Source organism: Lagopus muta, chromosome 5 (genome assembly GCF_023343835.1).
Source record: "Lagopus muta isolate bLagMut1 chromosome 5, bLagMut1 primary, whole genome shotgun sequence".
Classification (NCBI taxonomy): domain Eukaryota; kingdom Metazoa; phylum Chordata; class Aves; order Galliformes; family Phasianidae; genus Lagopus; species Lagopus muta.
Window position 1 is genome coordinate 63,595,348 of NC_064437.1, and position 20,803 is coordinate 63,616,150.

General features: G+C 41.6%; 1 protein-coding gene across 3 annotated transcripts in view; it reads left to right on the forward strand.

The window, feature by feature from the left end:
• Nucleotides 1-20,803, forward strand: part of DOCK1 (dedicator of cytokinesis 1) — a 276,377-nt gene that overhangs the window by 246,356 nt on the left and 9,218 nt on the right. For all 3 annotated transcript variants that reach the window (XM_048946145.1, XM_048946146.1, XM_048946148.1), the window contains 5 exons: nt 2,176-2,313; nt 4,129-4,274; nt 8,747-8,945; nt 14,272-14,425; nt 18,864-19,009. In XM_048946145.1, the coding sequence (XP_048802102.1) occupies nt 2,176-2,313; nt 4,129-4,274; nt 8,747-8,945; nt 14,272-14,425; nt 18,864-19,009 (783 nt within the window). The remainder of the gene's footprint in view (nt 1-2,175; nt 2,314-4,128; nt 4,275-8,746; nt 8,946-14,271; nt 14,426-18,863; nt 19,010-20,803) is intronic.

Sequence of the window (20,803 nt, forward strand, 5' to 3'; positions counted from 1 at the left end):
GCAATTTTCAAATTAACAAATGGGGCCTGGTGGCAGAAATGTGATTTTGAGCTGGTCTCCCCTCTTATTTGCCTCCTTGTTTTCCAGTCCAGTTACTTAATGCGACCTTTGCTGCTTCCTTCCCCTCTCAAAAGCTCAGGTTACCCTCTAGGATGTTATGAAATGAAGCCATAAAAAGTAATGCAGCCCCACTCACTCCTCAGCAGGAAAATGAATGGACAGGACGAGCAGCATGGCAGCCTGCCTCTGTCTCAGCATCCTGCAGAGGTTCATGCGGTTTTCAAGTTCAGTGATATGTAACAAGATTTCCCTTTGCCAGTGGTTTTAAATGAGGAGGAAGAATTTGGCAGCTAGCAGAGGAAGTTTGCTTCCATTGCAGAGTAACAGCCCCTTTCTTCTCAGTGCCTTTCAGCCTCCATGCCAAGGCTTGTGGTGGGTTGTGTTAGAGTGAGGGTAGGATGGTTAGGTTGTGGTTGGACTCGATGGTCTTTAAGGTCTTTTCCAACTTGAGCAATTCAGTGCTTCTGAGCACTTGGTGCCTCCCCGTGCCCATTCCCTGAGCAGCGCTTGTGTTCCTCAGCCTGCTGTACACCAGAGGCACAGCCCTGCTTACCACCTTCACTCTGGCTGCACCCACAGCTTTTTGTTGGCTGGGCCTTTCCCCTGCCAAAAACCACATCCTCTGCTTCGTATCCCTTCATTTTTTAAATCGGAGATGCCTGTTCCCTAGGACAAGCTCATTAATGCTCATAAGAATCAGCTCTGAGCCGGAGCCTCGCACCCCATCTGGACTTCATCTTGGCCATTTGATTTTCTAAACCAGACCCCATTCAAAAAGCCAGTGGGTTCCCTTAAATAAATGCACAACGTGACCACTTACCCTCTTAAAACAGCAGGGTCAGAATGGGACATGGTGACGCTGAATGACTTGAAATTCATTTACTTATTATGAGCAGAGAAGTTTTCCAGGTTGTAACTTAAATTCTATGGAGTGACTGTCCATGCAGCTACCAATAAAAGTGGCTGCAGTGAAAAGTGCTGTCAGTGCTGAGACTTCTCTTGGGTGTATTTTAGGAAAAGGAATGGTGTCCGTTTAAGTGGTGCCCAAGCAGAGAGCCATCTTGGTAACATTTCTTGAGTTTGTTCATCTGTAGTTTGTCTGTCTTTATTATTCTCCTTACTGATAAAGCTACTTGTTCTGATTGCTGCTCAGTCTTACGAGAAAAGTCTGTTTTTAATCAGTATCATGATTTAATTATGAATTATTAAGAAGCAGCCTCTTAGCTTGGTTGCTGCAGAGGATGCCTAAGTCAGAGTCAGAGGACTGTGTGGGCTGGAGCGGACCTGGAAGAGGAAATATTTTTCATAAGCTGCAGATAGAGAACTCTAATGGTATATCTGGGTTGCTGTGGGAATGAAGATGTCTCTCTTAAAACATTTTAAAAGGTCAGCTACACCTCCACACTATGAACTAATTATATAAACCTGTGTTGGCATGGGTATTTTGTGACAGAAGTCTTGCATATAAATGATTATTTTCAGTTACAAAAAAGGTCTGATTTAATTTTTCCTCTCCTGTTTTGTTCCCAAAGAAAATCAAATATGTTTTTTTCTAAGGGGAAACGTAGCTTTCAGTATATAAAACTATATAATTTATTAATAAATATTACTCTGCAATATATACTTGTCCAGGGATGCTGCTCGTTTGCAGCTTTAGAAGAGCATTTACTAAAGAAAGCACACAAATATTTTTTCCTTCAAGGTTTTATATTCTTTGAACCTGGGAAAGGAGGGGTTTTAATAACCCAGTGTGCGAGTCGTCATTCATCAGTTTGCCATTTGAAAGTGCAGCAGGTATTGGGGTTGTGAGTGTGGCCTGATAGGAATATTGTGCTGCCAGGTGAATTCAGCTGCTCCTTTGCTGTATGAGGATGGGGCAGAATATGGGTATATTAATTCTGAAGGACTGCAGGTAACAATTGAGAAAAGGAAACCAGATACAACATACTTCTTAGACTTTTTTTTTTACTATGTTGTGTTTCATAGACAGTGGCTCTCATTATTGCTGATGTTCTACAAGATCTTTCCCTCCTCGTAAAACAAATGCGGGACTTTTGCCTGTACCATCAATGGGAAGGACTCTGTGCACTAAGGGCTGTGTGTTGTGCTTTGCAGATCCCATTCCTGGCAGAGGGCATCCGCATTCATGGTGAGAAGGTGACGGAGGCACTGAGGCCATTCCATGAGCGGATGGAAGCTTGCTTCAGGCAGCTGAAGGACAAAGTTGAGAAGCAGTATGGTGTCCGAGCTGTGGTAAGTCAGCTGCCAGCATCATGCTTCAAACAGATTGGGCGTTTCTCTACACTGTAGGCAACTTTGAATTACTCTGTTTTCACTGATTAAAAATGCAGTGTTGATGCAGCTGTGGGTGACCTCATTGCAGCCATCCAGTACCTAAAGGGAGCCTACAAACAGGAGGGAATCAACTCTTCGAAAGGGTGGATAACAGCACGACATGGGGAATGGTTTCAAGTTGAAGGAGGGATGATTTAGGTTGGATGTCAGGGGGAAGTTCTTTACAATGAGAGTGGTGAGGTGCTGGAACAGCTGCCCAGAGAGGCTGTGATGCCCCGTCCATCCCTGGAGGTGTTCAAGGCCAGGTTGGATGGGGCCCTGGGCAGCCTGGGCTGGTATTAAATGTGGAGGTTGGTGGCCCTGCCTGCAGCAGGGAGGTTGGAGATTCATGAAGTCCCTTCCAACCCCAGCCATTCTGTGATTTAGTTCCTTTCCAGATGTCAGAGCCGTACAGACCTGCAGTGATGTGCAGCCTGCATCTTGGATTTTCACACACCTGGCACTACCCTAAATGCAGGCAATAGATAGCTGCTCCTCTTGAGGGTATAGTGGTGCTGGAGTTGATGCTTTTGCCATTCCATCAAGTGATTTTCAGTTTCCTGCTTCATTTTAAGTCAGAGAATAGAAGTTGGTGGTGTTTCCAATGATTTGTTGCTTCATTTTTGCGTGTAACCCATAGAGAAAGAAGGCCGAAAGCCAGCATACAGCTTCCTAATTGAGAAAGTAATTGACGATGCTGTCAAAAGCCACACAGTTTGCATGCTGTTGTATGAATCAGTTTGAATAAACAGGACCCAAGAAGCAAATGGTTAGAGTTGCTCTAGGTCTGAGTGCAGAGCTCTGTCCTAACAGTGCACTGAAGACTGCTGGACTTAGTTTTATCATCTACTGGAAGAACTGACAATGTCTCCTTCAGAGATTGATTTCATTTTTTCTATAGCAATGACTTTTTTTGTAATAGGACAACTGAGATATTATGTGGAGCTTACCAGCCTTCATAGTGTCCTTCTACGTGCTGCTCCATTAATAGTCCTTTAGATCACTTCTTCCTAATACACTTAGGTAGAGGAAAAGATCAAATAATCATTTATTCCCTAGGAGAACAGAAGTAATTGACATTAATGACACTTGCATGTCAGTCACTTCAGCAATACACATTTACATCACCAGACAGATGACTGGAAAGTCATACACAGGTGGTGTTATCTTCCTCATTTCGCTCTGCCCACCAGTAAGAATTGTCAGGATTGATGGAGCTTTATCGCTTCTGTCTTCTCTGTACAATGTCAATTTGCCAGTAGTTGACAGGGTAGAAAATCTACCTGTAATTAAACAGCGTGAGATTTGTATTTGTTGACTGAAAGAGTTCAATTATTTTATGCATATATCAGTTATTAATGACTAACAAAGCTTGTATAAATATTCAGAACTCTGAAATTGTCTGCATGAAAAAAATAAACCTTCCATATATTTTCTTGTTCACCTGGATGTCACTCTGTCAACTGGCTCTCCTGACTCAAAGCTCCTCTTACCGGTGTGGTTGGGTTTTGGTTTTGTTTTTTTTTTTGTTTAGTTTTGAAAAACAAAAACAGAAGAAAACTTCATCTAGCATTTTCTATAGGATTGATCTCCTCGTTGTTAAGCATAATGCGTAATGAACATAACGTGGAAATAAAACCATTGAACCTTTCTGCGTTGCTTTTGCAGCCAGATGTCAGCTACACCGTGACTTAAAAAGTAAACTCACATCTCTCATATGTTGCTTTGTTGTAGCCTTCCAGCCTAGATGACAGACGAGGCAGTCGGCCAAGGTCCATGGTGAGGTCTTTCACGATGCCATCGTCTTCAAGGCCGCTGTCAGTTGCCTCAGTGTCATCCATCTCCTCAGACAGCACTCCTTCTCGGCCGGGCTCAGATGGGTGCGTAAGGAGCCACCATGCAGGGCTGTGTCTTGTAAAGCAAGATTTGGTGTGCAAATCTTAGGATTGTCACCACCCCACAGGCAAAACGCCAACAGAATAAGATAGAAATGTTTATCTCAAAATATATTCTTTTTTTTTTTTTTTTTTTAAACAAAAATAAATGTAATGCTGCTTCTGGTACTCTTTCAGACAAAGCCCCCTAAGCATTCAACCCAGATCACCAGCACAACAGGACATAAGTTTTCTCGTTTTGAACTATTGCAAGTGTAATTGTTTGGAACCGATCGCTTGCAAAGTAGTGATGAGATGAGCTCAGCCAGTCTTGTAGCAGTAAACAGGTGGGGCTCAGGAGAAGGAAGGGATTAGCTGCCTGCTCAGTCATTTCTTCTCACCCATGCTGCCAGAGGGAAAGCTGCTTATGGCAAGATTGTACTTCAAGAGTTATCAAGATATTTCACATGAGAACTGGGAATTCTGTTGATAAGCCCTGTCTTGCAGTCACATCCTCAAAAGAAATAATCTGTTTTCTTCCTGGGCTTTACGCTCAGCTTCAGAACTTCCTTTTCTCTCCTCCTCCCCCCAGGCATATTCACAATCCAGAAACTCAATATTTGACCGAGGCAGCAGTGTTGTAAAAGCCTCCTGAAGGGCTGCTAACTTGCAGAGATGTGCTAGAAATGTCAGTGCCCCTCGTGCACCTTCAGAGGAAGTTATTACCTGACTAGAGAGTAAAAGCATCAAGTAAAATTAAGTACAGCGCCCAAGGACCAACATGATACTTACCTTGATTACAAGCAGTTTATGCACACATTGGGAATGAACTGCAAACAGAGCGAGGTTCAGATCTCATTACATTACCCTCTGTAACACATGCACAGTGAATCATGTTTATATAAGCGTAGGACAGCAGAGCCAGTAATGCACTTTCACTAATTCAGCTATGGAAGTTGCCTTGCTGGAATTTCAGCATGCCTGCCATCCCGTGTTACTGGGCATGTTATTTTCTTATTTCAGAAGGAAATGATTTTTTCCTCTTCTGTTCTTCATCTTCAATTCTTTCCCTTCCTGCCTCTTTCTCTTTTTCGCTTCGAAATCATTACCTGTATCTTTCTTTCTCCACTGAAAGCTGCTTTTGTAATTTTTGCTTCTCCATGCCAGCTTAAGTAGATGTCAGTTAGGAGATTTTGAGGATCTAGTGAGTCCACTCAATATGTGCATAAGAGCAAAACTCATATGGATCACAGTGCAGCTCAGCTCCTGCTCTGAGCCCCTGGGCTGTGCAGCTGTAATACATGTAGAGAGGACATATCTGACAAAGATCATCACTTAGAAGACATGAAGAAGTGCTCATTTGCTTGATCAGTCGAGCAGGAGAAGAAAAATCATCAGATGTAAGTAATACAATGGAAGAGCTCTAAAATGCAGATGACAATAAGAATTCTGTGGGTACTTTGTCACTCCTCACTTGGAAGGAGTTATGTGGTGTCCTAATCCAAAGTTGATTGGGTTTATAATCATGTGGCCTTTCTTACTTTCTGTTGGCCCAGTCTTCAAGATACATTCTTCCTAGACTGGAGGTAGAGCTAAGAAAAGCAACTAAAAATGGAGCTGACAGTGCCTTACCCCTATCACCCACCCAACTTGTATTTTATACCATCTCCCAGCTGGCCCAGATTTCAGAGCCTTTTAACAAGAGCTCAAAGCAGACGTTGACGCAGTATCTGTTTTACAACTCCCAGCTCTACGTATAAATAAACCTCTTACTTTAAAGAGAGACCTTTGGTTTAACCACTGCTCAAAGTGGGACTGCTGAAGCACGGTTGCAGGCACTCACAGCACCAGCTGGGCAAAGGGGAGTCCCACCCCACCTGAGTGTTTTGAAAGGTCTCATGTACTTCCAGTACGAGCACGGCATGCTGGCCCATTTTTGTCACTGATACACTGCGTACAAATAATTAATAGTACTAATAATAGTAATGCCTAGAAGGGAAGCAATTAATCACTGTGTGAAGAGTGGCAATTCTTCTTGTAAACCTGCAAGCTGCCCTCAAGGCAGGGGCACAAGTGGGTGGCTGTCACTGCAATCCAGCACTGCAGGAACAGCCTGGCTGCACAGTTCAGGTGGCTAAAATAACTGCACTGTGCTGGGATGCCTGCACTCACATCCAGGCTTTGCCACTGACGTGCTTTGCAGCCCTGAGTAAGTTGTTCCCCTTCCTTTTCTCTCTCTATAAAATGGGACAGAAGGTATTTTTTAGAGTGCTTTGATGCTGTGAGATAAGGAAACTCTGCCTAACAGCTAAGCTTGCAGTTTTCCAGCTCCTATGATTTTGGTTACAAGAGCAGTGGTTCGGGAGGCTGTTGCCACAGGTTCTGCTTTCAGCATTTTTCCTTCAAATGGAACTGGAAAAAATGCACTGAAAGTTGTAGCAACACCACCACCGAAGCTGTCCTTGGGCAACACAGTGCAGGATAATTTGCTGCTAGGTGTCACTGTAGTGAAGGTGATATAGAGAGCATCCCTGCAGGCTGTCTGAAATGTGAAGCCTCCAGTACTTCACAGTTGGCCTTCACACATGCGTGCCTTCATGGCACCCCAACTGCTACTCCAGTATTAATTATAGAATCACTCAGGCTGGAAAAGGCCTTAAAGATCATCGAGTACAAGCACAACCTAACCATGCTACCCTAACTAACAGACTAAATCACATCCCTGAGCACCACATCCAAACAGTTGTTGAACACATCCAAGGATGGCGACTCAAACACCTCCCTGGGGAGCCTATTCCAGTGCTTAACAACCCTTTCTGTAAGGAAGTTTTTCCTGGTATAAATTAGTAAGTACCAAGTTTAAAAAGTTTTAAAGTTTCCTTGGTTGTTGTTCTTAAGATTTTTTCTGATGTGATAATTTGTGGCGTGCTCTTAAAATCTGTTGGTGTAACTTTAAACTGAGTTGTGTCTTTAGTACTGTGTTTGGTTAATATGAATTTTAAAACGCTTTTGCTAAGAATATTTTAGCTAGTTAAGAGCAGAATGTCTCTTTGTATTTTACTGAAACTAGTCCTTAAAAGTTGAGATAAAAGAAAGCTTCCTTTAAATTACTGAGCAAAAAATTAGCTGAAAAGAGCTCCTGTGTGATTTAAATATTCTTTCACTATAATATAAAAGTTATTAAAAAAAAAAGTTTTACTTGAAAAATTCATGGAGCCCCTGAGGATTTTCTTTTTCTCTGAAGAGAAGAAGTCTGGTACTGTAGAGATTGCAGAGATGGTGGTAGTGCATGTCAGCCTTGCGTGTCTTTGCACACTTGGAGCACACGGCTGCAGGCGTGGAGCAGCCATTCCTTAGAAAGTAACCTGGCTCCTCCTGTCTGCACAGTCACTATTGAGATTCTTTGTAATGTCAGAGGGTGGTGAGGCACTGGCACAGGTTGCCCAAGGAGGCTGTGGATGCCCCATCCCTGCAGGCATTTAAGGCCAGGCTGGATGTGGCTCTGGGCAGCCTGGGCTGCTGGTTGGTGACCCTGCACACAGCAGGGGGTTGGAACTGGAAGAGCACTGTGCTCCTTTTCAACCCAGGCCGTTCTATGATTCCATGATCTCATCCCCATCAGTGTGTGCTGTAGGTGAGTCTATCTGTGCATTCTCCTGTCAATATATATCCTAACAGTCTTTTATTACAGACAGGAATGGTTATTGTTTCTGTAATTATACCTCTATATTTCATACTTCAGTGCAGTGAATGGTGTGATGCTTTTTGCTCTTCCATGAAAACAGACTGTAATTTGGATGAGTTACGGGCATTAGAAAGCTTTTTGTGTTGTGCATGTTCTCACTACATCACTGCAAAACAGTGTCTCAAATGTTAACCTTCTTCTAGGGAATAAAAATATCTCTAAGAACCACAACAAAATGCCTAGGAGGAATTTGAGGACTTGCCTACTTTTAAATAAATCTGTACTTTTAAAAATTTTGATTTTTTTTTTAATTTATATTTAATTTAAATTTAAATGCTTTAAAAAAAAAAACAAAAGTGAAATAAATCCTTGATGCTATTTGTAAACATGCAGACTGCCCTAGGAGCTCGGGTAGGGAGAGTGGTCTTTCCACCCTTCCTTGCACGGTGCTGGTCTCCGTGCCACCATGCATGCCATGGCTGTGCTGAATTAGAAGCTCATTTTCATATAAGCCTCATACAGAGGAACTCAGGAGTTTGTGTCCCTGTAAAATAGGAGATACACCACAGGGCAGGGAAATTGGTGTTACTGGTCCTGGAGCAGCTCTGCGGTCCGTTGTAAACGCAGGCGGTTCTGATTGTTCTGACCTTCTGCCCACACCTTTTCTCTCAGCTGAGGTTTACTGGATTAGGGAACCATCTTTAACCAAAGTGAGACTGCTGGGACTATGAAAATTAAAATGAGGCTTTTTGTAAAGAGCGTTTTATTGATCTAAGCTGCTAATTTTCCTTAGGTTTGTGCTTGAGCCCCTCCTGCCAAAGAAGATGCATTCCAGATCTCAAGATAAATTGGACAAGGATGACCTAGATAAAGACAAGAAAGAAAAGAAGAAGGAGAAAAGAAACAGCAAGCATCAGGAAATATTTGATAAAGAATTTAAGTCTACTGATATTTCTCTGCAGCAGTCTGAAGCAGTGATCCTCTCAGAAACGGTAACTTGAACACATAATGCTTTGCCCAGTACTGAGCAGTGTTCTTTCTGGTTTTAAGTTAAAATGCTGATATTTGCAATCTAGTTTTAATTTAGTTTTAATGTTTAAACAAAAAATAACTCTAATGGAATGTGCTGTGTGGTTAATGTATTTGATAATGAATCAAGCATACAGAGTTTATTTACAGAGTAAAAAAAATCATGGTATCCTTTATGAAAATCTTCCCAAAAGCTACATATGATCATTTGGTTAAAGGAAAGGAGGTGTGTCTGAAGTCAAATAATGCTACCATCTTAGCAGCCTTTTGAATTTATGTTTTCCAGCAGATTGTGATGGGTTTTCTCATATTTCAGCCAACCACTGCAAGATGGTTTTTGGTGGAAATGTTACAAGGTCATTTCGTGCATGGAATTTCGTGCTCTTGAAAGGCTGTTTTGAGCAGAAAATCGTAAGCAGTTCCACCGGTAGCTGTGTAAAGTATATTAACTACAGGACATATCTCTTTTAAGCCCTCTCTTCTTGGCGTATATTTAATTCACTGAAACTGTCCTGAAGGCTCAGGTAACTTTAGAAGTTTCAGTTCTGAAATGGAAAGCAAGTCTGCTCTAAGCTGGAGCGGAGGTTTCATGAGCTACCCGTAACCTCCGGATCTCTGCCTGGACACCTCTTTGGAGGCCAGTAGTTTAAAACGTGCCCTCGAGAAATGAATGTTACGCTCTTTTAAAGACTTGCACGTGGATTGTAGAGCCAACTTCTGATTCCTCAGAGTCTTTCGTTGGGGGGCTCTGTTATTTACACTGGACTTTGGGAACGCTTTCTTGCTGCCCATGAATACTGGATCCTCTGAGTCTGTCTGCTTGGTTTTTGTAGCTCATTGTTGCTTATAAACTCAGTCAGCTCCTGTATTTTCTGGGTTTATTCTTGCTTTTTCATCCAGAGATGATCTCATCTCTCAGATACATTTCTTGACATCGTAGAAGATTACAGTCTGATTCTGTTTGATATGGCCATAGGCCCTCTACTAGCTTAGCAGAACTTCATAAAAACCCGTGGAATCCCATAGGCTTTCCACCCAAACCTCCTTGAAGTCAGTGACAATTTTCCCATTGACTTCTGTAAATTCTGCATCGGTCCTTTTGTTTAAATGGGTATTGCTGCTAGCATTGCCAGCCAGATGAGTATTGTTTTCAGAGAGCAAATAAATTTTGCATCAGTTTCCATAAGTCTTTTTGACACAATGAGTTCTACTCTGGAGATATTAGGCACATTGGATGTAAGCATATTTTGACTAAACCTGGACATTAGCAGGTAGTCAGCTCTTTACAAGGGTAGATAATGGCAGGACAAGGGGAAATGGTTTTAAGTTGAAGGAGGGAAGATTTAGGTTGGATATCAGGAGGAAGTTCTTTCCTATGAGAGCGTTGAGGTGCTGGAACAGCTGCCCAGAGAGGCTGTGATGCCCCGTCCATCCCTGGAGGTGTTCAAAGCCAGGTTGGATGGGGCCCTGGGCAGCCTGGGCTGCTATGAAATGTGGAGGTTGCTGGCCCTGCCTGTGGTGGGGGGTTGGAGATTGATGATCCTTGATGTCCCTTCCAACCCAAGCCATTCTGTGATTGCAGCAGCAGAGCACTTGCTCCCCCCAGATCCCTGAACAGACATGCAGAGGTTGTGGGAGAAGATCTCAAGCCACAACAGAAGAAAGTTTAATTTTGAAACAGTTCAGTTGGATGTGCACAGATCCAAGAGACCAGATGGGAGGCATCCAAGGATGGTGAAAAAGCCAGCTGATGTCACTGCAAGATCACTGTCATCTCTGAAAAAATCTCAGACCCGTGCCACAGAGCATCCCTCTTGGAAGCCATTTCCAAGCACATGAAAGACAAGAAGGTAGCTGGAAGTAACCAGCCTCTGTTCACCAAGGGCACATTCATTTACTTAGGATCATAGAATATCCTGAGTTGGAAGGATCTTACAAGGCTCACTGAGCAAGACTCCTTGCTTCACACAGACACTTGTCCTCTTACATCTTCTAACTACTGCCACTCACTGCCAGTTTCAGTGAATGAAGCTTATCCCTCCTACCTCTTAGAATTCATATTCCTGTATGCATCCATACTCATTTTAACTCTTCATTGGCCATGTTGCAAATGTTACAAGGACCTTCGTAATCACTAAACTTCAGCATCATGAAAGGAAAGGAATGCAGTGTTCCTGGTCCGGTGTCTGTTGGAGGCAGAGAAGATCTTAAAAACTGGGAAGGGGAGCATGGTAGCCCTTCTAGGCACGCTCCAGTTTGTCATCTGAGGGAAAAAAATGGGCAAAGTCCAATATGAGTTTTCCTCTCCTTCTCTAGTCAAGAATTTTCAGTGCATGACTGTATGCAGTTTTCCCCTGGTTATAAAGATGAAGGGAAATTAGATGCCATAATTAGTTACTCACAGTCACTTCGAGTTTCTTGAAATCCACAGACCAATAATGTGCACCAGAGTTCATGTTACTCTTTAAGTATCTGCAGATGAGAAGGGTTCCAAAATGACCACATCAAATTTTCATGGGTGTCAATGAGGCTCATTTTCTCTAGAGTGGGAGACAGAAGAAACTCTCTTTTGAGATTAGTTACAGTGATTGGACAATTCCCATTGCTGTCTTCAGGAATTTTTGAAAGGCAATGTTAAGTAGCTTAAAGATAAAATTTGTCTGCTGTTAAAATTGCACTCAGGAGAGAGATGTCCCCTATTAATAGTATAGAGGGGATATCATTACCTTTTATGTGTAAGACCTCAAATTTCCCATTGTTGTACTTCAGTGAGCTGTGCTTTGTGCAGTTCCCTTGCACATGGGGAGAAGAATTCCAGCCAGCTGGATTTCTCAGCGCCAGCTCACACAAAACCCTTATTTCTCCTGCAGCAGAGGAGGAGGCTCAGCAGTCACCCCATGTGCTGAGTTCAGCAGGGCTCTTCCCACGTGTCACCCAACATTGCCATCATCAAGTGATGGGTGATGTAAGATAGCTCGGGGTGATGCTGAAGGATGCATATCCACCTGGAAAACTGCATTCAGTACTGACACAGCTGAAGCAGAATAAATGAGAACCTGTCGTGGATTTGGATGTGGAATTCATCAAAACAATCAGCTGCTCTCTTCAGCATGGAGCTGTCTGATGCCATGAGTATTCCTATCACTACGGTGGACCTTCTTATGTAGGAACTATTTTTTTTGCAGTTAAATGAATCTTCAAGGAAGAGCATAAGAAGATTATACAACTGTGCAGAATTGCCTCATCGAGCTCGTACTTAAAAAAGCAGCATTTGGAGCCGTTTTGTCTAGTCATGTGGCTTAAATACTTTTTTTCAAATTCTCTGTACTTGGAATGAATTTTTTGACTGATCAAAACCCAAACCCTAATTACAGAGATCTTGTAGTACTCTGATCTTATCAGAAGATAAATTAAACGCCTTTGGTATGTGAAGATCATCAGTACTGTCTTTATAGTTTTCTAGAGATTTATATCTTCTTTTAAGTATCACATGAACTTCTTTAACATAAATTCTCTTTGTTAGTTCTTTGATTCTGCGGGCTGATAGCAAATATAACACTGAAGTCAGGTATTTAACAGACCACTTGAAAGCTTATGTTTGTAATCAGAATAATGGCCTATACCTTTATTGATTTAGTGACATCTAACATTGCTCACCATTGATCTTGCTTTTGTTAGACTGAAGAAAATAAAAAGAAAAGAAAGAAATAGCAATGGGTTCATTAGGGATTAGTTGTCTCCAATGAGTTCGTATTGCCTAGCGGAACTGTGAACCTTGGAGAGCCAAGCTGGTCAGTCACATACAAGTTAAAATTTATTTTAGAGAAGTGTCATAGAATCACAGAATGGCTTGGGTTGGAAGGATAATGAAGCTCCAACCTCTCACCACATGCAGGGCCACCAACCTCCACATTTCATAGCAGCCCAGGCTGCTCAGGGCCCCATCCAACCTGGCCTTGAACACCTCCAGGGATGGACAGGACATCACAGCCTCTCTGGGCAGCTGTTGCAGCACCTCACCATAGACATAAAGCAAGTTAACCTGTAAACTTGATTTTGTGTTTTGCTGTATTATATTTTATTTTTCTTGATGCTTGTATTGCAGGTTTCCTGAGTAGCTAGTACATTTTTCTAAGTTGCTTTTCTATAATTTTATACTTCTGAGAAAGCAATTACCATGCTTATTCATTCTGCTAAAAATACACTTGAAAAGATCTTGAAAGAAACCTTTGGATTCTTTGGGAGTTGAATTTTAGTATCAGGAAACTTCTGAAAGGTCGATTTGAGGTCTTCATGATAAAAGTTGCATGTTTCTGCTCACTTCTCTCAGAAGGGTTCTAGTGACAGCCTTTTGTGCTAGCCCTTCTAGGGTTTGTTTTCTGAAAACAGAAAGAAGTACTGCAGTGTTCTTCTCCGTCACTGTTGTCATGGGTGGAATGACAAAATCATTCAAAAAGAATGAGTTTCTGCCTGCAGTTTCCATTTTGCCTTAATGCTGCACCGTACTTGGTTGGCCATACTTCCCACCTTAACTTCAAGCTTCTGCTTCATTTTCTGTGGTCTCCTGAAAAGTGTTCCTTTCCTCACTGTGATAACTGAAAATACTGGGCCAGTGGATGGGTAGGAAAGAGTAGAGCTCAGGATTAAAAGAAATCACTGTAATAAAAATACGAGGTAAGGCTACAGGTATCGTTTTAGGGCTTCTGATGGGAAAATGTAAATGGTTTGTGAAATGAAATAATAGGGATGTTCCAGGGGATGAAATATAAGCACAAACCTGCACAATAAAAAGACTGCTTCTGGATGGATGATGTCTTCCTCAGGAGAATCTGTGCATGCAAACTATTAGGGAGAGAGGTTTTAATGGAAAGTAGAGCCATGTGAGGAGAAAGAAGAGATTGTGAATGATCATGTGTGTCAGTATGTAGGCTTACTTACCTGTAACATGTCAAGCAAGTATACTGGGAGTTGGATCTTTACTTCAGAAAGATATGCCAGGCTCCAGGAAGGGGCATGCATTGAGCCTCATTATGATACCTGGGGAGATGGGAAGAGCATTTGGAGCTCTAAAATACTGCATTAAATCAGAAATATTGCACGTTTCCATTGCTGTGTTACTGTGTAGGAAGCAGTGGCCGAATGCAGCTATCACAGTCTGCTGCTCAGTAACGCTATGTGTTCCTTTCTGCCTAACGCTGATGAGCTGTGGTGTTACTGGCAAGTGCGTGCCTGTATGTGTGCCGTGCTGCAGGGAAACTATTGGGGTTTTCATTTTTTGTCCCTCTGCAGATCAGCCCGCTGAGACCACAGAGACCAAAAAGCCAGGTCCTCAACGTCATGTCAAGCGAAAGGCGTTTCTCCGTCTCCCCTTCGCCTTGCAGCTCCCAAGTGACACCACCTCCCATAACTCCACGGACAAAACTCTCTTTCAGCATACAGTCCAGTAAGTCTTTCATTAAATTTTATTTTCCTGGAGTATTTTCTTGCACAATAACTGCCCTTAGGGAATTGCGTTTCCTGAGCATCACATTGAGCATCGCGCCTGGGGCTGAGTTCTTCCAGTTACTCTTTTTGCCATCACCATGGAACGTAGCAGGCAGGAGCAAGGACAGCTTAGCTCTTACCCTCTTGTTCCTTGCATTCGCTGCCAACAAAAGTTATTTAAGCATTTTATGAAAGAAAAATGATTGCACTGATAATGTTTCTTTTCACTTTCAAATAATAATTAAAAATCACTTGTGTCTTTAGTAATTGTCAGAAATCAGTGTTGAACTCAATTCTATATTGGATTTTTGATATTTTATAGCATTAAAATCAGAAAAATAGCCTTCTGATATAATTGTACCTTTAAGGAGCATTTATTTACTATTTAGTAACTGGAAGCCAAAAGAAATAAAGGTCTTTTCTAATGTTTGGTTTGGGTTTTGTTTGACATTGACGTCTATCACTTAGGTTTTCTGTAAAAGATTATACGTTAGCTTCCACACTCAGGAAACCCTGTGGCAAATCTGAGTGTAATGTAACACATATTGCTTTCATAGTGTTGTTCTCCAAAAACTGAGTCTCAGAGTTTTCTTTTGCTGGCCTGTGAAAAATGAATTATCTTTTTGGTATGCGTACCCAAATCCCAGTGCAGCAGGCTAAATGTTAGCAAAGAGGAGAATAGATGAAAAGAAGAAAAAGATTCTTACTCAGTGAAGATTATTTTGTCTTACTTGCTTTTCTGACACTTAAATCCTTTTCTCTTAAATAAGAAATGTTTTGGAAAGTTCTTGTTGCCAATTGCGGATGGATGTCCTGTGAGCAGGGAATGTGTTTGTTCCACACACCTGTAGCAACAGAACTGCCTTCTAAATGGCACCTGGCTTTGTTTAAATGATTTGAAACTGTTGGTCACAAAGATATTGTGAAAGAGGAATAAGCAAATGGAAGTCCGTGCAACCTTTGCTTAGCCAAACACCCCAAGCAGCCGTTTGCATAGTTCTCCTTTCTTTCTATCATTGATAGCTGAAAACTATAAAACTATTGGCAAACTAAAAACAGAAAATGCAGACAATTAAAGTACATACATTCCTGCAAAAAAAAATAAAAATTCTTGGGATGAGATCATTTCTTTTTATACATAATTTATTAAAGCCAACTTAATCTCTTTTTTTAAAACAGTATCTGGAACTTTTGTGTGCGTTTGAGAATGTTTGCATCTATTTATTTGAGTTTTAGATGCATTACATAAAATAAGTTTAGTTACTGCTGAGTACGTGAGACTTGTCCATAGCTGCCTGAGGAGTTACAGCGATGAAATTCTGTGGAATTCCCAGGATAAAAAAGTTACTTGGGTGCACAAATTGGCTAAAAGCAGTTAATGGGTTGCTAAGTAATATTGCTTGCTTGTTAGCAGGCAGTTTAGGAGAATGGAGTGTAAAATTTGGTCATTAGGTTAAGATGAAAAGAAGTCATGCAGCTGATCTCCTGCCAGCTCAAAGAGATTCTCAGTGGCAATTGTCCAGTAAAGAATAAATATTCAGACTGTAGCAGTCCGATGAAATGCCTTGAATGATGAGAGCAAAACAGAAAGGATGGGTAAGAAGTTGTAGAAGGAGAATTAACAGGTTTTGAGCAAAGAGACCTCTTAAAGCTTAACAGTGAAAAATAGTGATGTTTGTGTTCAGTGCTTTTTTCCTGCAGTAGGCTAGGTGACTGCTGGATTTCATTAAACTGTGTGAGAAGTTAGCTCCTCACACTATTTTTATTTTCATAGGATCGTAGAATCATAGAATGGCTTGGGTTGGAAGAGACACCAAGGATCATCAAGTTCCAAGTCCCCTGCCACAGGCAGGGCTACCAGCTCTAGATCTGGCACTAGACTGGTTTGCCCAGGGCTTCATCCAACCTGGCCTTGAACACCTCCAGAGATGGGACATACACAGCCTCTCTGGACAGCTGTTCCAGCACCTCACCACTCTCATAGTAAAGAATTTCCCCCTGATATCCAATCTAAACTCTCCTTGAGCTTAAAACCATCTCCCCTTGTCTTATCACTACCTACCCAAGTAAAAAGTGTTATTTCCTCTGCAGCTTATGAAAGCATTGCTCACTTGTCTTTCCATGGGTCTTCCAAATGGAAAAGATCTGGAAGAGTATTTTGCCCTGTGAAGGAAAGGGTTGATTGAGCACCTAACAAAATTAGTCTTACATCCTCTTGGTAGCACCCATTAGTCTTCATGCATTGCTAGAGATGAAGTTAGCAGACACCATAGCATCGTGTGAGATTTCGAGACGAACTATTCAGAGCAGTTAAATCTGGCTACTAACAGAATGGAAGAGTGGTCTGTGGGTAACAGCATGTGGTTATGGTGATGTTCAGTCTCCTCCCAGGGAGACTAGAAACATGACTTGTTTACAGTACATGCCCAAGGAAAGATTCCCTCTGTGAGCCAGAATCTGAGGTTCTGGTAAAGTTACAACTCTAAAGAAAATGCCATTTTTGAAACATCTCCCAGTGCTATCCTAAAAGGCACGGGGGGAAAAAAGCACAAAGAAGTACGTGTGTACATATGTACATACATGTGGGGCTGTAGATGAGACATAGCACAGTCGAGGAGCCTTTTTTTCTGTGAGGTGTATGTCTGTGTATGTCTGTATGTCCTTAAAAGTCTGTGATCTGACACACAGCGTGGCTGGGAAGTGCATGCAAAGTGATTGGGAAAGTTCATTGGCAGCATCAACATGTCGATAGAAATAAGCTGTGTTGTCATGCAGTTCTGTTCTGGTGATGTGAGTGAGTCAAAGTAGAGTCTGGTGCATGTGTATAAAAGAAAGTATTATTAATACTGGAATGGCTGAGGAGTGGAGAAATCAGCTGTGTAGGAAAAGAAGGATGAGAAACAGAAGCAGTGGAAAAAGAGATGAGAAATGTAGGATGAACACCACTGATGTGGGAGAAACCTCTGAAAGTTTGAAGTCCCAGGATGGAAAATATTCTTGTTCCTGATGTGGTGAAAGTCTGAGTGAAAGGAAGGGTGAAAATTACAGTTTTCAGTGACAAATCAATACAGCCTTACTGTTAAATTGTCTTGGTGAGAAGCCGTGTTAGAGAATAATAAAAGGGCACTTCTTACAAGGTATCGATAGAAATCTTGCGATAAAAATATCTGAATACCACCGTCCTCCAGTGGTTTTACAAATCATTCCAGTAAAATAAGAATAATATTTTCTTCATCCCTCAAATGAAAACGCTCGCCCTAATTGACCAAAAAATAAATAAAGTTTCTTATCTCTCTCAGCTCGCAGCGGGTTTTGCCTGCGTTCAAATGACTGAATTACCCTGGAATACACCGTGGGTGGATTTCTACATAGGAACATATGTATCACTCAGGCTTCAATAAACTTTATCATCCCTCAGGCTGTTCCCCTTTACAGCAGCACGTACCTGCTAGGATTTATCTGCTAAGAAAAGGGAATTTTCTACCCAGCAAACAGTACTAATAAATGCTCTGTGCCTTTTCTTGCGTGCGTTTATTTACTCAGCAACTAATGACTGCTCATTTATTATAGTTACCTGGAGTTTGAATTTTTTTGAGAGAGATGTAGTTAATTACAGGCTTTCATTTGTGCATTTTGTTAACAAGAAGCTTTTATTTTACTGTTGGAAAGTAAATAAAGCTTAGCTCAATTATTCTTTCACTGCACTTACCAAACTTCTGTTGTTAATTCAAATAAAATGTGTAAGTGCAGAGCTTACAGCTGAGAAAGTTATATTTGCCAAGTTATGTATATTTTAGTGTGACATCTGAATGGAAATGCGTTGTCATTTTTTGTTAAAAAGAGGGAATTGTTTAAGTATTTTGAGTGTACCCTAAAAATTAGCCCAACCTGACTCCACACTGCATACATCCCCCTTTTAAGGCGCTTGGTTCACTTGTTCTTTTTACATTTGAAATCCCTAATTTCACGAACTGAAGATAATTGTAGAGGCAACAAAGAGCAGAGGAAGATGTTGCCTGTGCAGCATTATCACAGAATCACAGAATGGCCAGGGTTGGAAGGGACCTCAAGGATCATGAATCTCCAACCTCCCTGCCACATGCAGGGCCACCAACCTCCACATTTAATACTGGACCAGGATGCCCAAGGCTCCATCCAAGAGTCCATAGAGTTGAAGAGACCTTGGAAGGCCACCTAGTCCAACTCCCTGCAATGAACAGGGACACCAGAGCTAAATCAGACTGCCCAGGGCCTGATTCAGCCTTGCCTTGAGAGTCTCCAGGGACAGGACATCCAAAACTTCATTTTCCTTTTATCAGTGCTATAAGAATAGGTGTAGTTGGATCTTTGGAGTCTGCACAGTTATTGAGAAGTTAACTAAATGGTGATTTTTGCAGATCTGGAGCTGAATGGCATGTCTGGTGCTGACCTGGCTGACATCCCTCCTCCTCTGCCTCTCAAAGGAAGCATGGCCGACTATGGGAATCTCATGGAAAGTCAAGACTTGATCAGTCCGACAACATCCCCCCCTGCTCATCAGAGGGTGAGTCACAGAGACAATGATTTTCTGCCATTCTCTTTGCTTTCTTTCTTCTATCAGCTCACAAAGTGTAACTCCGTGGATAGACGTCAGCAGCGCCAACAGTTTCTGCAGCTGCAAACAGCTGGAGTAGGAAGGAGCAGTGTTGCTCATTGGGGCTGATTTGAAGCAAGGTTGGGTGCATTCTGCTAGAGAAGATTCAGCAAAATGTCCTTAGATATGTTGGTAAGGGAGCTTAAACTGACAGGATATAGTCTCAGCAGCATATTAGTTTTTATAGCCTTTCAATCCTGTCTCAGAGATGGAAATAAAATATGTACCTGACGTCTTTCCCTTTTGGAGTTGTGTTTTGTCAGCATTCAATTGCCACTTGTTTCCTAGAGGCAAACATGCACTCTCCCTTTGAGGAAAGAGCTCAGAAACGTTCTTCATCGTGAGTGTGGTTCTCAGCTTTCTGAACAAAATATGCTTTCTCAACGTAGTTTTCCTGCATCCTGGAAGCTTTTAGAAATAATCCAGTCTCTTTTCTGTGTAACAGAAAGTGTCACAGTGCATCACAGTACACAAGTCTGGCTTTTTCCGTGTTTAAAACTCTGTGTACTAGCAGGAATTTAGTATTTTCAGGCTAAATGGGGAAAAAACAAGCATAGAAGTGACATCAGGAATGTAAGCAGTGTTATCCCTCTAGTTCTGTCTTCTCTTGCATAATGCCAAGCTCTCCCTCGTGCCCATTTCACTGGCTTCTCTATCAGGGTCCACCTATTGCTTAACCTGGGTACAGACCTCTAAGTGGAAAATTATGGAATGTACAGGATTTTTGTCTGAGGAATCAATCTTCATGAAGAAACTTAAGAAATTCAGATAAGCTTTCAGATTGGTTAAACTTCCTTTATGAGTTTTGGAGTACCCATTTCGAGGTATATACGTTTTGTGGGATATACTGGTAGGTTTCAGGTCATGGTAGTAGCTCAGGGTTGTAAACTTAAGTTCAGTTCTCAATCGGAAAGATGATACAGTGAGATGATAAAATACACATTGGAAATAAAATCCCAGTGGCTGGGTTCTTTTCCTTTTCTTGCAAGGCTATTTGGAAGGGTTTTTGTGCAGTGAAGAAGTGGTAGATATTTGCAGTACTGTTGGCAGATGCCATTCTGTTGTGCTGCTCACACAGAGTTTCGAAGTCTGGAAAATGAATCTAAAGCACATTTGTCACAAAGGGACAGGTAATAGTGCTAGAATTAATTTTAGAAGAAGTTTCTAGGTCTGTTTTACTCTGCACGTTTATTTCATCAAGCTTATAGGGCAGAAACTGTAAAGAACATGAAGAAAACAAGTAGTGCTGGACTTGAAAGACCAGAGGACTAAATTCTTATAGCTGCTGTGATTAAATCCCACTGGGCAGTTCTCAATGCCTTGTGTTTCATATAGCTACGTACTCCATAACGTTACGATTCTCTGCCCAGTAAACTGATGGTCTTTAAAACTAGACTCATTTTTATCAGTGAAGAAAAATTAGTAAAAAACAAAACAAACCAAAAAAAAAGTGGTAGATAAGATTATATCAGCAGCATTTGAATTGGATTTCTTTCTTTGCATAAGAAATTATTACGTGGTTTGCCATAGATGCCTTGCAGTCCATTAGGAGAAACAAAAAAAAAAGCACTTTAGTGAACTGAAACGTGCATTGATAAATGCATCAATACTTGAAACTTCAGGCAAGAGTGTCACTTAATGCCTGAGATTGTAATCTTGGATTATTTGGGGTCTACTCTTAGCTTAGTCTATTTAAGTCTTTTA